Raw genomic sequence first — 14,256 nt, forward strand, 5'->3', positions numbered from 1 at the left:
GCTGGCTGAGCTGGAGAGAGCCTGAAGTAAGTGAGATCATGTTGTGTCTTTGTCTCCTGGGACGTATTCTGGTTTGCTAACACTGCCGTTATGCAAATACCAGAAATGGATTGGCTTTTATAAAAAGGGGTTTATTTGGTTACACAGTTACAGTCTTAAGGCCATAAAGTGTCCAAGGTAGTGCATCAACAGTAGGGTACCTTCACTGGAGGATGGCCACTGGCGTCTGGAAAACCTGTCAGCTGGGAAGGCACGTGGCTGGTGTCCGCTTGCTCCCAGGTTGCATTTCAAAATAGTGTTCTCTAAAATGTTGCCCTTGGGGCATTTTGTCTTCTTAGCTGCAGCTCCTCTTCAAAATGTCACTCTCAGTTGCCTTCAGGTTCCTTCTGTCTGTGAACTCCTTTGTACGCCTCCAGTGATCCAATTTAACACCCACCCTGAATGGACGGGGTAACACCTCTATGGAAATTATCCAAACATTTTCACTCACAGTTGATTGAGTCACATCTCCATGGAAACAATCAAAGGATTCCAATCTAATCAACACTAATACGTCTGCCCCCACAAGATTGCATCCAAGATAATGGTATTTTGGGAGACATAATGCATCCAAACTGGCATAGATGCTTCTACTCCGACCTGGTGAAATGGGTCTGCTCCCCATTGGGTTTGTTTCCCATAAGTGTCATTTCTTGGTTCACCCTTGTTCAGCAACTCATGGGCCCTTCCACCTTCTCCTCTTCCTCTTAGATGAAGGAGGCCTCCTCTGGTTTCAGGAAATACTCTTATCTGCAAGCTCGGGAAGCCTGTTTGTTCTCATTGCTGACGAATGTAATGTCTAACCTATGGAGAATGGCGACTGGGCAGCTTGGGTCTTGGATTCATTCATTCAACAAATATTCACTGAGTGCTGTGCACATGGAGGCCAGCGTTGTCTCCCGTGAGGATCGTCTCTGGTGCAGTGTCTGTGGGAGTTGGTATCTCAGAGCATTTCCCAGGGTGGCAGGGTCCAGGTGTCTTGGGCCCTGGGCCTCTGACCTACAGAGCTGCCTTCTCTTTCCTGGGAGCACAGGCAGGAGAGGGGGGTGGTTTCTTGTGGCTGTCACCACAGAGGCTGACTCAGCGGGAGGAACTTGCGCAGTGCAGTCTTCTGAGCACTAATGGTCTGTATGTGAAGGCTTAGCCAGCAAGTTGATTCTTTTTTTTTAAATGCATAAGATCTTTTTCATTGTAATACTTGTGTGGTATTTTGTTTTGTTTTGTTTTGTTTCTGTTTTTAATAGGTGGATTGCCTGGAAAGCTCTCTAGAAAAGTCACTCCAAGCAAAGTTTCCTTCAGACCTCAAGGTCTCTATTCTCTTAGACTTCACACGGGGCTCAAGAGGTAGGTGTCACATGCCTCCTCTCTCCGTTATTACCCTCTTTCAGATGTTCCTTTTTAGGATGTAGGTGATCACCTGCCCCTGGCCTCAGGCAGAGACAAGGCTATTTGAAGACCACTGAGGGCTGGCCCGGAGTGCCTGATTGTCTGAGTGGGAATTCCTTCTGTAACAAGTGATTGAAAGCCTAACTAAAAACACTTAGGCAAAAATAGGATTTTTTTGTCTCGTGTGACTGATTTGTTTTGGGTGGGCCTTGATTTGGGTCTCAGCTGTTTCACCAGGTCTGTCTCCTGCCCCTGCCTCTTCTGGGCCGGCCTCATCCTTGGGCTCATGTGTGACTGTAACACCTGGTCTGCTGGAAGAGTCTGCTTCTGGGTGGTCAGACCAGAGCCCGGGATTGGCCTTGGGCCCTGGGTGTGTCCCTGCACTAAGGGCTGTAAAGACCTGTGGCTTGGAGTGGGCGGCTGGACCGGCCCAGGCCTACGTGCTCCCCCATGGAGCTGAGGGAGAAAGGCGAGTAGAGGCCCCTTCACCCAGAGCAGAGATGGTGAGGGTCTGGGTGGGGCAGTGCCCCAGGATGGAGTTGAGTGCGGTTACCAGGAGGAGGGCGGGTGGGTGCTGGATGGCAGAGGCAGCAGCTGTTGGACACACAGCGCCTCCAGCCCCAGCCTCGAGGGGTGGCGGGGGCCAGGCCAGCAGTGGGCCCAGGGTCCTTGCACTGGGAGTCACGCGGGCTGGTCTGGCCAAGTCAGTGGGGCGGACAGATGAGTGTGAGAGCCACGCAGTGGCGCCTCGCAGGCAGGCCGGCCGCTTTCCCAGTGAGGACCGCTCTCTTTTCTTCTTGCCCACACACCAGGCAGGAAGAACTCCCGCACGATGCTCCTGCCGCTGGCACAGAGGTTTCCAGCCCAGGTCCGAGTCTCCCTCTTCCACACTCCAGACCTCCGGGGACTGCTCCGTCTCCTCATCCCCGAGCGCTTCAATGAGACCATCGGCCTCCAGCACATCAAAGTGTATCTCTTTGACAACAGTGTCATCTTGAGCGGGTGAGCTCGCGTCTGCCTGTCAGTGCCCTGGCCTTACTCTTCTCCAGGGCGGCAGTCCGTGGACTAGGGAGGAAGGAACAGTCTTCCCCTCGAGCCTTTGAGAACCTGCTTGTTCATTTTCAGTCCAGTCACCTTCCCCAGTCGGCGTCTTCCGTGTCCTGGAAGCCCACGGCCTCCTGCTTACTGTGTGCAGCCGCTGCACCCAGCCCCTCACCTGTGTTACCCCGTGTAATTCTCTGTGTAATGCTGTCCTTGTTGTATACACGAGGAAACAACATCAGAGGGGCTGAGGACCTTTGTCAGGCAGAGCCAGGAAACAGAAGAAAACAAGACAGAGCCAGAACTGAGATGCGGGCCCCTTGGTCCCTAAAACATGGGCACTGGCAAGTGTGGTTAGTTACCTTTTCACCCGGCTGCCTCTTTTCTTCTCAGCCAGATTGTCCGCTCCCTGAGGGGAGGAACGTGGCGTTTACTTCTTTGCGTCACCTCAGCACCTCCCTTGCCTCATCCTGGCGCATGGCCTCTGCCCGGTAGCTGTGGGTGACTTGGCTGCTGTTGCTGCGTCCTGACTCCGTCAGCCGCTGCCTGTTGACCTGAGCCCTGGGTCACCAGCACGTGCTGTGGCACACTGTGGCCTGAGTCTCCACCTGCTTCCTCCCTCCCTGCAGTGCAAACCTGAGTGACTCCTACTTCACCAACCGCCAGGACCGCTACGTGTTCTTGCAGGACTGCCCGGAGGTGGCCGACTTCTTCACAGAGCTGGTGGATGCGCTGGGGGATGTATCCCTGCAGTTGCGGGGGGACAACACGGTGCAGGTGGTGGAGGGGATGGTGCATCCCTACAAAGGTAGGGCCCCAGGCTCTCTGCCCTCCTGAGGTTGGGGGTGGGGCCAGAGCCCAGGAGAGGACCCCCCTGGGTGGCCTTGCTGCAGGCCCAGGAGACTCGGGTAGCAGAGCCTCGTCTGCTTTCGTCCCAGAAGACGGGCAGATGTGACTCACTGGCCGTGGGTCACGCTCTGCGGTCGAGAGCGCCGGCCCGGGAGGGAGGGTGGGTGGGGCTGTGCGGCTGTGCCTGGGGAGCGAGCCAGGAGCCTGCCCCGTGCTTACAGGAAGCTGCCTGGTGACTGTGCAGTGCGGTGGCCGGCCTCAAGGCCACTTCCCCCAAACCGCTGTCACCCGGGGGCTCTGGGGCCCGCAGCTCCACTGAGGTCTGTGGCCTCCTGCCTGGAGAGTGAAATGGGAGCACCCTCAGCTCTTCTGGCTGGACATGGGCAGGTCCTGGGCATTCCTGCGATTCCTGTGGCTGCAGCTTCCTGCCACGCTGGAGAGCTGCAGCCCCGTGTCCGCAGCATGGGGAAGGGGCTTGATGCAGGCCGTGGAGGAGAGGCACCCTCGGTCCCAGCCCCTAGAGATGCAGCACCTGGGGAGGGGTGCCTGCCGTAAGCTCATTTGTAGGGACCCAGGGGAACCATGGCTGCGGGGCCGCATCCGGATCTGTGCGATGGTGACCGTGCTGCCTGCCTGGACACCCTTGGGGGCTGTCCGCAGTGGTGTCTGGGCCCCTCTCTTCCAGCCCCACTGTCCATGGGACTGGGCAGCTCTGCCTTCTCCTGTAGGGTGGGCCTCCTTCCTCTGGAGCGCTGTCTCCTGTCTCCCCTTCGCTCCTGCTAGTGCCAGTTAGAGTCTGCCCACCCTTCCCCCTCAGCGCAGTGATTGGAGACTTGATCTTTGCCTTTAGGTTTGTGCTGATGTTTTGTTCCTTTGGCCTTGAGGGTCACTGGAAGTGCTGTTCTGGACAAGGGACCACCCCACTTTTTCCATTCCTTATTCACGGTCTAGATCAGGGATTGGCAGACGATGGCCCGTGGGCCACATCCAGCCTGCTGCCCACTTTTGAGTGACTCGTGAGCAGAGAGGGCTTTTTATAGATGAATGTGTGCAATCAGTTTGAAGATGGGGCATGCTGACTCTGGCCCCCAATTAAGCAAAGTGTTATGCTCCCGAGAAGAATTCTGTTCTCACCAGCAGACCTGAATTACAAAGAAATTGTGCTCAATTATCATTATACTCTGAATTTTGTCAATAAAAATTTTGCAGGGATGTGTTTCTTCCCTTGTTATATAAATACTTATTATCCTCAATCTTGCCTTTTGGCCTTTAAAGCCTAAAATATTTATCATCTGCTCCTTGAGACCTTTGCTGACCCTTGGTCTAACATAGCAGCTAGATGTGAACCAGAGGAAAAGGCTGTGCGCTCAGGGAACGGTGAGTCAGTGCTGCTCCAGGGCCCGTGTAGGGGCGCGTTGGCAAGAGCAGATGTGTTCAGGAGGAGCAGGGCTGCTTAGGGGGAGCGGTCCCCCAGAACGAGTACCACGAGATTTAGGCCCGAAGATCGTGACGTGTTCCTTCTTTGCACAGCCCTAGAACAGTGTGTGGCAGCCACGGCCGCTCCATCCCACACTGGCATCAGTTAGGATGGTTCCCTGCTCACTGGTCCCCAGCCCTGCCCCGAAAGGCTCCCAAGTGTGCATCCCCTGCTTGCAGCTCAGACCGCTAAGCGGGCCAGGCCAGCCAGGCCTCGCCAAGGTCTGCCATTTTCTTAGTCTTTTCAGAACTCAGCCTTTCATAGTGTAGATATGTTCTGTTTTTGTTATATTAGTTTCTGCTTTTATCTTTATTATTTCCTTCCTTCTACTGTTTTGTTTGGTTTTATCCTGCTGTTTTTTCCCCTAACTCTAGAGTTGGATGCTTCCAGACTTTTTCTGCTTTAATAATAAGCATTTCTCTTTACCTGTTTTCCCTTCAGTATCTCTGGACAACCACCTGTTGTCAGTATCCTTTTTAGATCCCAGGGACAGAGCCCAGAGCCTGCCTGCCCCGTACTGCCCTTCGGGGGCCTGCGGTGCACTCCTGCGCCCCACAGCTTCCCCTGGCCCGTGGCCTCAGACGTGCTGGTGCTTTGTCTCTGACCCCTTGCTGGTGGCACTCTGTCTCCATTTTTTGGATGCACTTTTGTGTGTCTTGAATCAAGTGAATGTTCTGACTGAAGTGTGATACGCATACAGAACCCCAGTCATGGGTGCACAGCTTACGGACTGCCCCTCCTTTCCCCTCGCAGCCATCGTCCCCCGTGGAAACTACCATCCTGATGTGTCACCCTAAGTGAGTTCTACCTGCTGTGGGACTGTGTGGACACCTGCTTTTCACCTCAGAGAGTGGCTCCTTGTGGGCGAGGGCCTTGCCTGGGGCATCCACGTGTCCCCTGGGTCTGGCTCCCTGCGCCGTGCCCTGTGCACGATTGGTGGTTGTGCCGGCCACTGGCCCACCAAGCGCCATGCCTCGTGTGCTGGGTGGGGGTCCCGGCCCTCCGGTTCTCTCCCCTCACTCTTCCTTCTCATGTCTCCCTCCAGGCAACCGGGCTGCGTATTGCCAGGCGGTCAAAAAGAGGGTTATGGATGTGATCAACTCGGCCAGGACCCGCCAGCAGGTGCTGCACGCCCAGACCTTCCACAGCAACTCCCTCTTGACCCAGGAGGACGCGGCAGCCGCTGGCGACCAGAGACCTGCCCCCGACACCTGGATTTACCCCTTGATCCAGATGAAGCCCTTTGAGATTCAGATAGATGAGATCGTCACTGAGACCCTGCTGACGGAGGCGGAGCGAGGCGCCAAGGTCTACCTCACCACCGGCTACTTCAACCTGACCCAGGCCTACATGGACCTGGTCCTGGGCACCCGGGCCGAGTACCAGATCCTGCTGGCCTCCCCGGAGGTGAACGGCTTCTTTGGGGCCAAGGGGGTGGCGGGTGCCATCCCAGCGGCCTACGTCCACATCGAGCGGCAGTTCTACGGCGAGGTGTGCAGCCTGGGGCAGCAGGAGCGCGTGCGGCTGCAGGAGTACCGGCGGAGGGGCTGGACCTTCCACGCCAAAGGTAGGGGTGGCTGGAGGCCTGTCCCACTGGGGAGGCTGGGTGGGGGTCCCCGCACTCTGCTCAGGTGGGGGCTCAGCCCCGTTGTCCTCTCAGCAGCCCTGGGAGGCACCTCCTGTTCACCTGGTGCCCTGAGGACACAAGAACCGCTTGTTTGCGGGCAGCCCGAGGGAATTTTGTTGATGTGAAACCATTTTGGTGGCTGTTTCTAAAAGGGTGCTATGTGTAACCCTCTTTAGACAGATGCAGGGGAGTGAATTGAATTGAGTCTTTTCTTGGGAATTGGGCTTCTGGCTTGTTGCATTGCCCTTCTCGGCACCACAGAACATTTGTTAGCTTGTTGGTTTTTCGGTCTCCTCCTCACCATCACTGCTGCTTTGTTTCTTATGTAAAATATCCTGGTTTATCGTGTATTTTTCCTATATAACATCCCCTCCTTTTTTCTAACGAACGAGCACGTGCAGTACCGCCCAAGGAGTGGGAATGGGGTGAGAGCCTGAACTGCGCGTTTGCTCAGGACCGCTGTGTGGGGTGAGACGTGGCTCGTCTCTTGTGCCCTCCCTGAGACACAGCGCCTTGTGCTTGGTGGGGGGGTCATCCCCACAGCTCCGGCCGTGGGACCACACCCTCCTTTCCGGTGCCCAGGGGCTGTGTGACCAGGTGGTTAGTCCTGCGTCGGAAGTAAGAGTAAATAGCACCAAGAAGGCCCCTGACTGCGGGTGGGGGCTCGGCTCTCTCACTCCTCTCTGGGCGCTTCACAGGCCCCTTTTGTCTGTCTTGGGCCTGGGATTTTATGAAGGGCTGAAGCTGCTGGGCTGGTGGCAGGGAGGTGGTGTTGCCACAGCCCCCCATCACAGGCGGGGCGTCTGGACCACAGACTACCACGGGCACACCTCTGTGTTGTTTAGTCAGAGTCATCTTTGAATCCTCATTTGTTTTTTCTCTTAAGCGGGTGCTTTTCAACTGGGAGTATGTTTTGAGAGATATAGATGTTTAGGCCTACCCTAGACCCTGCGCTCAGGATCTAAAAACCTCCCAGGGAATTCTGGTGTGCAGCCTTAAGAGCCGCTGCTTGAGCTCAGCATGGTATGGGCGAGCTTCTGACCTGTTGTGTGGGTGCCGTGTCCTGCTTTGGGGCCCACGTGTCACTCGGCCAGGCGGCCTTGTTGGTGTGGGCCGTGAGCCCCACTGCAGCCTGACGGTGGAGCCAGCAGGTGCCATTGGCTACACAGGGCTGGGGACCAGGAGTCTCAGGGCCAGTGGGGCCAGCCAGTGGGGGGTGTGGGATGTATTTTAGCATTGGCATGGTGATGTCTGAGCATCACAGTGCTACCTAGGGAAGGGAATTTGAGAAAGAGCTGAGCAGTAGGGAGAGCTGGTGGCTTTGAGTTTTGGTGAGTTGCAGTGACACTGCCCTGTGTGTGCATGTGTCTGCGCGTGTGCCCTTGGAGAGCTGCGTGAAGGCCTGCTCAGACAGCGCTTTCTCCCCGTCTGCGCCATGGCTGAGGCAGAGGGGTTTCCCTTGTAGCTTCATGCCCCCTAACTTAGCCTGCAGGTTGGGAGGCTCCTGGCCTGTCAGTTCTGACTCTTTTGGGGGGGGGGGTATTTCCCCTGCAGCTGTTCTGATAAATGTGCAGTGACTCCGAGTTACCGTTGAAACAGAAACATCCAACCGGCTTTTCCGGTGGGTCTCGCCTTTTCCCGGACTGGCACACTCCTGCCGCTCCCTCCTGCCCTGCTGTGGGCGGGGCCCTGTGATCTGGGGAGTGCGGGATTAGTGGGGAAGGCGTGGATACTCTTACAGCCGAATGCCAGAGTGCGCGTGCATGTGTGTGTATCTGTGCGTGTTTGGGGGGCTGGGGGCAGGGCACGTGGGGAGAGGCTTCTTGTGAGCAGAGGGTCCTTACTCGAAAGCCAGGCACCAGAGGTCGGAGGCCTTCCTGATTCATGGCTGAGGGGATGTGATGGACAGTGGGGGTCCGAAGTCCATGCCCTTTTCCAGCTCATATTGTCAGGGTCGCTTCCCCCAAAGCAACTCAGGAGAGATGGTAGCTTGTGTTGGATGAGCAGGCGGCCCAGAGAGCACTTGTGGATTTGGATGGCTGGAGTGGTGGGTCATTATCGACTGTCCACACTTTGCAAGGCCTGTGCAGGGTACTAGGGATGTGTCTGCATCCAAGCTCTGGAAAATTCTGTGTAGCTGTGCCTTGGGTCCCTTACCCAGCTCCTGCAGGACAGGCCTGGGCTCTCAGCTCCTCCTGCTCCCAGAAGCCCCTTGGGCAGAGAATGAGCTGGGAAAGTTGTGTTTGCCATATCCAGAGCCTCATGTCTTGGGCCATGTTCTCTCTGTCAGCACAGCAGTCCTGGGAGTCGGGAGCCCAGAGGCTCTGAGGACTGACCACATGTTGGACTTGCCGTTGGCCTGTGAGTATGATGCAAGACAGGTCCGCTGGGGTCCTGCCCTCGAGAAGCCGGCAGGCAGGATGGGAGAGAGGTGACCACACTCGCCAGCAGGTGCCAATGGATAACAATTAGATCTGATGACAGGAAATTCTGAGGGTAGGAACAGACTTTAGTATTTTCTGTGTTGACAAATATTGCTGGGAATATCTAGAAGTAGTTTAGATTCCTCCTTGGAAAGATTCTTGTGCGGTAACTGCTTACTGTAACAGTATTTATTGTTGTCAGCCAAGAAGTCCACCTCATTTGAATACCTTGTCAGTATTTTAAAGACTTGAATCACATTTTTATAACTTGAACTGTTCAAAGAACCAGAAGGACCATTCACTATAAAGAGGACCCTAGTAGAGATTCTTGGTAATGTGATTTCACTATTTAGTTTTTATTTGGATTTTTGCAGAGGACACTTGTTCAGAATGTAAGGAGACACCAAGTGAGCTTGCTCTGTCTAGAAACCCTGGGTTTCAGCCCACATTTGCCCTTGGCAAGCCAAGGGACCCGAGTTCAGCTTCCTTCTGTGTAAAATGGGGCAGTTGCGTTGGAGTGTGTCAGAGTTTCTGTACGATAACCGTGCGGGTCACAGGCAAGGAAGGGCTTGAGTGAGGGGCCCTGGCGAGAGCTGTGGGTAGACACGAGGCCATGGGGGGGTGGTTCCTGTGAGCCACCCGCTGGTGATGGGAGGGCCCAGCCCTGGGAGGACCAGGGGCCTCTGGCGTGTTTCTTTGGCTGTTTCTGGCATTGCAGATGTTTTTGTTGCTATTCTCCTGCGAGTGAGTCGTGATGCGGGTGCTGAAGCTGGAGGCCTTCCCTGCCTCTTTCTTGGCTTTGGGAGAGGGCCCTCAGGAGGCCCCTTGCAGGGAGCAGGCCAGCAGGGAGCAGGGTTCCTCCCGACAGCCCCCCGACTCACAGCTCGTCAGCTTCTGGTTCCATGGCTCCTTCCCCAGCAGGATGTGGTGGGACGAGTTCTGGGAGGGGGTTAGAAATTGGACTCTTAGCAGGGAGCATCTCGAATCACACAGGAGACTCGTCTGAGTGGGTGCTGGGATCGCCCCTCCAGACCTGCCTCCTGGTTGTGAGTGGGGCACAGAGGAGTGTTGTCAGTGTTGTGATGGTGGTGGTAGCAGGTGCCAGCTCACCTCAAGGCCTCTGAGAGGCAGCCGCCCCGGGGCCGCCTGAGCGGGTGTGGAGCCTGCCAGACCTGGTGCCCACACCTTCTGCTTTCTGCTCCGTGAGGAGGCGAGGTTTGGAGAGGGTGCCTGTGCCGTCATGCCTGCTTGCTGGGAGCAAGGAGCTGGCCCCTCCGCTGGGCGTTTCCCCACATGGACGGCTCTGAGTTGGCTCCAGCTTGGGCAGCCCCGGCCCCATCCCAAGGGCCCCTGTGTGTGGTGTGGGGTCTACTGTGTGGGTGTGCGTTTCGGGGTAGGGTCCCAGAGTGAGTTTTCACATGCTGCCTTCCCGAGATCCCAGTACTCCCCGCGCAGTGTGTGGGCTGGGCGGGGCGGGCCCTGGATTAAGAGACTTCTGGCTCTTGCTGACAGGGGAATCTGTTAATGACCGAGTGAGTGTCACTATTTTTACTGCCTTCCCGATAGGCAGCCTGGCATGGTGCCCAAAGGGAAACTTAGGATGCGCACTGGGGCGCCCTACCCTGTGTGCCCGGGCCACCCATTGGGCGGGCAGCTTGCACCTGGGCACAGCCAGGGGGACGGGGCCGTGCTGGGGCAAGCTGCTCACCCTGGCCTGGGACATCCGCAGCTTCCAGGCCTCCTGGGGTTTCTCAGCTGCCCTGGCTGTTTGAGGACAGGCCTGAGATGCCTTCTGTCCCCACTCCTTTTCTGTAGGGCTCAGAGACCCTCTGAAACTTGCTGCCAGAAATTGGTGCCCTGGGGGCGGGGGCAGGAAGGGGTGCGTGCGTAAACTTGAATTTTTCTCCAAAGAGGTCCTCGAGAAGGCCCTGCTGTGAAGCGCTGTGAGCTCCTGCTTTAGAATTTCAAAGCCCTTTGACACTTAACTTGATCTTCACTTGTTGGATGAGGTGTTATTATCCTGATTTTACTTAATTATGGAGGTTCCATTCAAGGAGAGAGCACTGGGGCAAGACGTGCTCCTACATTCCCACTGGCCTCCAATTTAATGGGGGACAGAGCCAGCCCGAGGTCAGGTAGTGTGAGGGTCCTGGCTGGTGCAGGGCTGGTAGTGAAGTTGGGAAAGGTCTCTGCGGAGGCGACTCTTGGGTGGGGTTCTGAGTGAAGGGAGGGGCCGGCCGGACCACCATCTGGGGCCTGAGAGTTCCAGGCAGAGGAACAGGCCAGAAGGCCTCGAGCCCATGGTGGGCTGAGAGAGCAGAGGGGGCTAGTGTGGCCGAGTGGCTTCGGAGACTGGGAACTTGGGGGACAAGATGAGGGAGGTGGCTGCGGCTGCCAGGACAGGCTCCGAGGCCCCAGGGAGCGGGTGCTGTGGGAAGCCTTTGGAGGTAAGGACAGTGGATGTGGACGTGACCTGCTTCACCTTCTGGAAGGTGACGGCAGCTGTGGAGAAGGGACCGCGGGTGCAGCCCAGTGGCAGCCAGGCTCCCTTCTCTCAAGGAGACCTGGAGAGCAAAGGCTCCTAAACTGGTGGGCACCCTTCTCTTGTGGCACCCACCACACTGTGCTCGTGGTGAGAGGCAGCGCCGGAAGAGGGCGACAGGCTGTGCCCCGCCTCCCTTCTCCCCTGCTCTCTTGCGCCCGGGGCACCTCCCTGTGTCACCTGCCTGCGCTTTCTCAGCAGCAGGGCTGGCCGCCCCTTTCCCTTTCTGTTGTTCCTGCTGCAAAGTCTCTCCCTAATCTGATGGTTCCCGGAGCAGTACAAGAAGGTAAAGACGTTGGGTGCAAAGGTCAGGCCTGGGATGAGGCAGGAGTTGGGGCTGGAGAGCTGGTTGAGGCCCTGGATTGGGAAATGTTGTGTTTCCCAACACCAAGTCCCTGCCTGATGGTCTCGCTCCCTGCGCTCGAGCCTCAGCGGGAGGGAGATGAGACAGGTCCAGGAGGGCTTCTTCCTGCCCCCTCCCCAAATGGCATTTCCCAGCAGTCCTCAGGGCCCAGGCCAGTGACTGAAACTCTTGCCTTGGTGAGGTTAAATCAAGAAGACTTGTTGGGAGTGGCCCCAGTGTCCCGGCGCTCTCGGGGTCCGTGTGCAGCCTCGTTGTAGCCCTGCGACCCACTCCCTGGCTGCTGGGTGGTGCTTGGTTTACACTCTCTCCCTGGGCTCACCAAAGGGCAGCACTTGGGACATTCCCCATCGCTGGTTTCTTTTTGATGGAGAAAGCTTTCAGTGGCAGAGGAGACCAGAGGGAAATCTGGTCGGTGTGCGCTCTGGCCTCACCAGATGGTCCTTGGTTTGAAAATGTGAGCAGCCTCTTTAGTGTGAGCACTCACCTGAAGTCCACCTGAGGCTGGGGAGGAAAGGAAGTTGAGGGAGGTGGAGGGGCAGAGAGGAGGGAGGGGACGAGAGATGGGTATGGATCAGGCATGCTTAGCCGGGGCAGTACTGCCAAGGAGGTGGGGGGACTTGTTCTTGGGAGGGGGCTGAACAACATCTTACTCTCTATACACCCAGCCCAGATGTGCATGTGTGTGCTACATGTGAACAAATAGTCTCTCTGTGGTGTTAAGATTTCGGGGGGGTGGGGGTGTGATTGGGAAAGAGTGTGTAGGGGGCAATAATGAAAAAGAGCGGCCGGTGGGCTGTGTGCTGCTGCTGGGCTGAGCCCTGAGAGTGCCTCGTGAGAGGGCAACCAGCCTGGGGGCAGATTTTGTAAACCCAAAGGATGCGTAGGCCAGGCACTGCCAACCTTCCCCCCAACCTGGGGGTCCTGGACCACCACTCATGCCCTTGGGGTCACAGTGGCATGTCATAGGTTGGCCTTAGCCTGGTCTCCTCATGGGTGCATGGGCAGTACAGACCACGCCTGCCCCCCATCCAACTCTCCCCTCTCCCCTCCGTGGGGCTAGGGAGGGCAAGCAGCCCCGAGCAGACCTGTGCCCTCGTCAGGAAGTCGGAGCTGGCAGTGGCCGGTGGGCAGCAGCGCTTGACCTCCTTTGTAGAGGCTGGGGTGTCCTGCCTCCCTCGCCTCTCCTACCCCGTACCCTGTGGGGGAAGCAGGGCAGCGAGCCTAGAGGTGGGCACGAGACAGGCTGTGCCTCCGGAAGAGAAGGGAGGCATTTTTGCTGGCCTACCTGGGCAGGGTGCGCCCTGGAGCAGAGCCGCCTGCGCCCACATGGGGGCCGACCTGCCCACTTGCCCGGGCTCTCTGGGTCAGCAGGGGCGTGAGGTGGCTGAAGCGCTGCACACGGGCATGCAGGTGGCCCTGAGGTGGCTCTGCCGTGGCCCCCTGTGCGGGGGCGGGGGGGGACAAGTCCATTAGAGGAACAGGCAGCTGAGCACTGTCATCTCTTACCCAAGATGTTCTTGGAAATGCCCTTGCTCTGAATGAGGATTAGGAAATGACCTCCTGTCCCAGGGCCTCCGTGGGTATTGCCCAACGTCGATTGGTCGGGGATGGCCGTGTGCGTCTGTGGCTTCGTGAGAGTGTCATGTTGACAGAGGCCAGTGGCAGGGGGTATGTGTGAGGGGGCTGGTCTGTGTGGACCAATTCAGGAACACAGCAGGGATTCCTGGCAAGAGCATTCTTGGTGCTGGTGGGGGGTCAGGCCCCCTCCGGGCTCCCCGTGAGGAAGGAAGTCTAGGACAGCAGACGTCCTTGGGAGATTAGGTTTTGGGAAGAGTCTTTTACTTACTTTGATTTACTTTGGAGAAGTAATTCTGAGTGGGGCTGGGCTATGGGTGCTGACCCTGGGAGCTGGGTGTGGGAGTGGAGTCGGGGCACGGGGGACAGAGCAGAGGCCTGCCCTCTGTTGTGTTAGCTGGTCTGAGAGAGCCCACGACCGGAGCCTTCATGACAGAAACATCTGGGTGTCAGCGTCTTCCCAGGGCTGGGGAGGAGGCCAGGTCTGGTGCCCCCCTGGGGTGCCTGGGGGGTGCCCTGCCTTTTCCCTGACTGTAACAGCCGCTGGCTCACTTCCCAGCCTGGGGGGACATGATGTTCTCTGGGGTGGTGGATGCTGCCTTGTCCAGCCCGCCAGGTCCTGAGCCCCATGCCCCTGCCAGCAGGGGTTTCACTTTGGGAACCCTCTGGGTGTCACGTTTTCCAGGACATACTGACCGGCTGAACTAGGGGCTGGGTTAGGGACAGTTGTGTCCCTAGCTGGGACGGGCATGGCTGTTCTGTCCTGGGCTGGCAAAAGGAGCTGGGGGTGGATGCAGCGACTGTTCTCCCCCACATCTTCATCATCCCACCAGCAGCCCCAGGTCTGCTGGTTTAAGGGGGTGCAGCTCAGGTAGAGAGTGTAGCTGGTGCCTGGCCTGCCCTGGTGAGCAGGTATGAACTGAGCCCTAATAG

General features: G+C 57.3%; 1 protein-coding gene across 8 annotated transcripts in view; it reads left to right on the forward strand.

The window, feature by feature from the left end:
• Positions 1-14,256, forward strand: part of PGS1 (phosphatidylglycerophosphate synthase 1) — a 40,156-nt gene that overhangs the window by 15,617 nt on the left and 10,283 nt on the right. For all 8 annotated transcript variants that reach the window (XR_005212859.1, XR_005212858.1, XR_005212861.1 and 5 more), the window contains exons 4-7: positions 1,284-1,383; positions 2,238-2,427; positions 3,096-3,274; positions 5,838-6,359. Coding sequence is in view for 4 of the 8 variants with exons in the window: in XM_037810411.1 (XP_037666339.1) it covers positions 1,284-1,383; positions 2,238-2,427; positions 3,096-3,274; positions 5,838-6,359 (991 nt within the window). In the remaining 4 variants the exon portion in view is untranslated. The remainder of the gene's footprint in view (positions 1-1,283; positions 1,384-2,237; positions 2,428-3,095; positions 3,275-5,837; positions 6,360-14,256) is intronic.

The sequence above is a fragment of the Choloepus didactylus genome, chromosome 18, assembly GCF_015220235.1.
Source record: "Choloepus didactylus isolate mChoDid1 chromosome 18, mChoDid1.pri, whole genome shotgun sequence".
Lineage (NCBI taxonomy): Eukaryota > Metazoa > Chordata > Mammalia > Pilosa > Megalonychidae > Choloepus > Choloepus didactylus.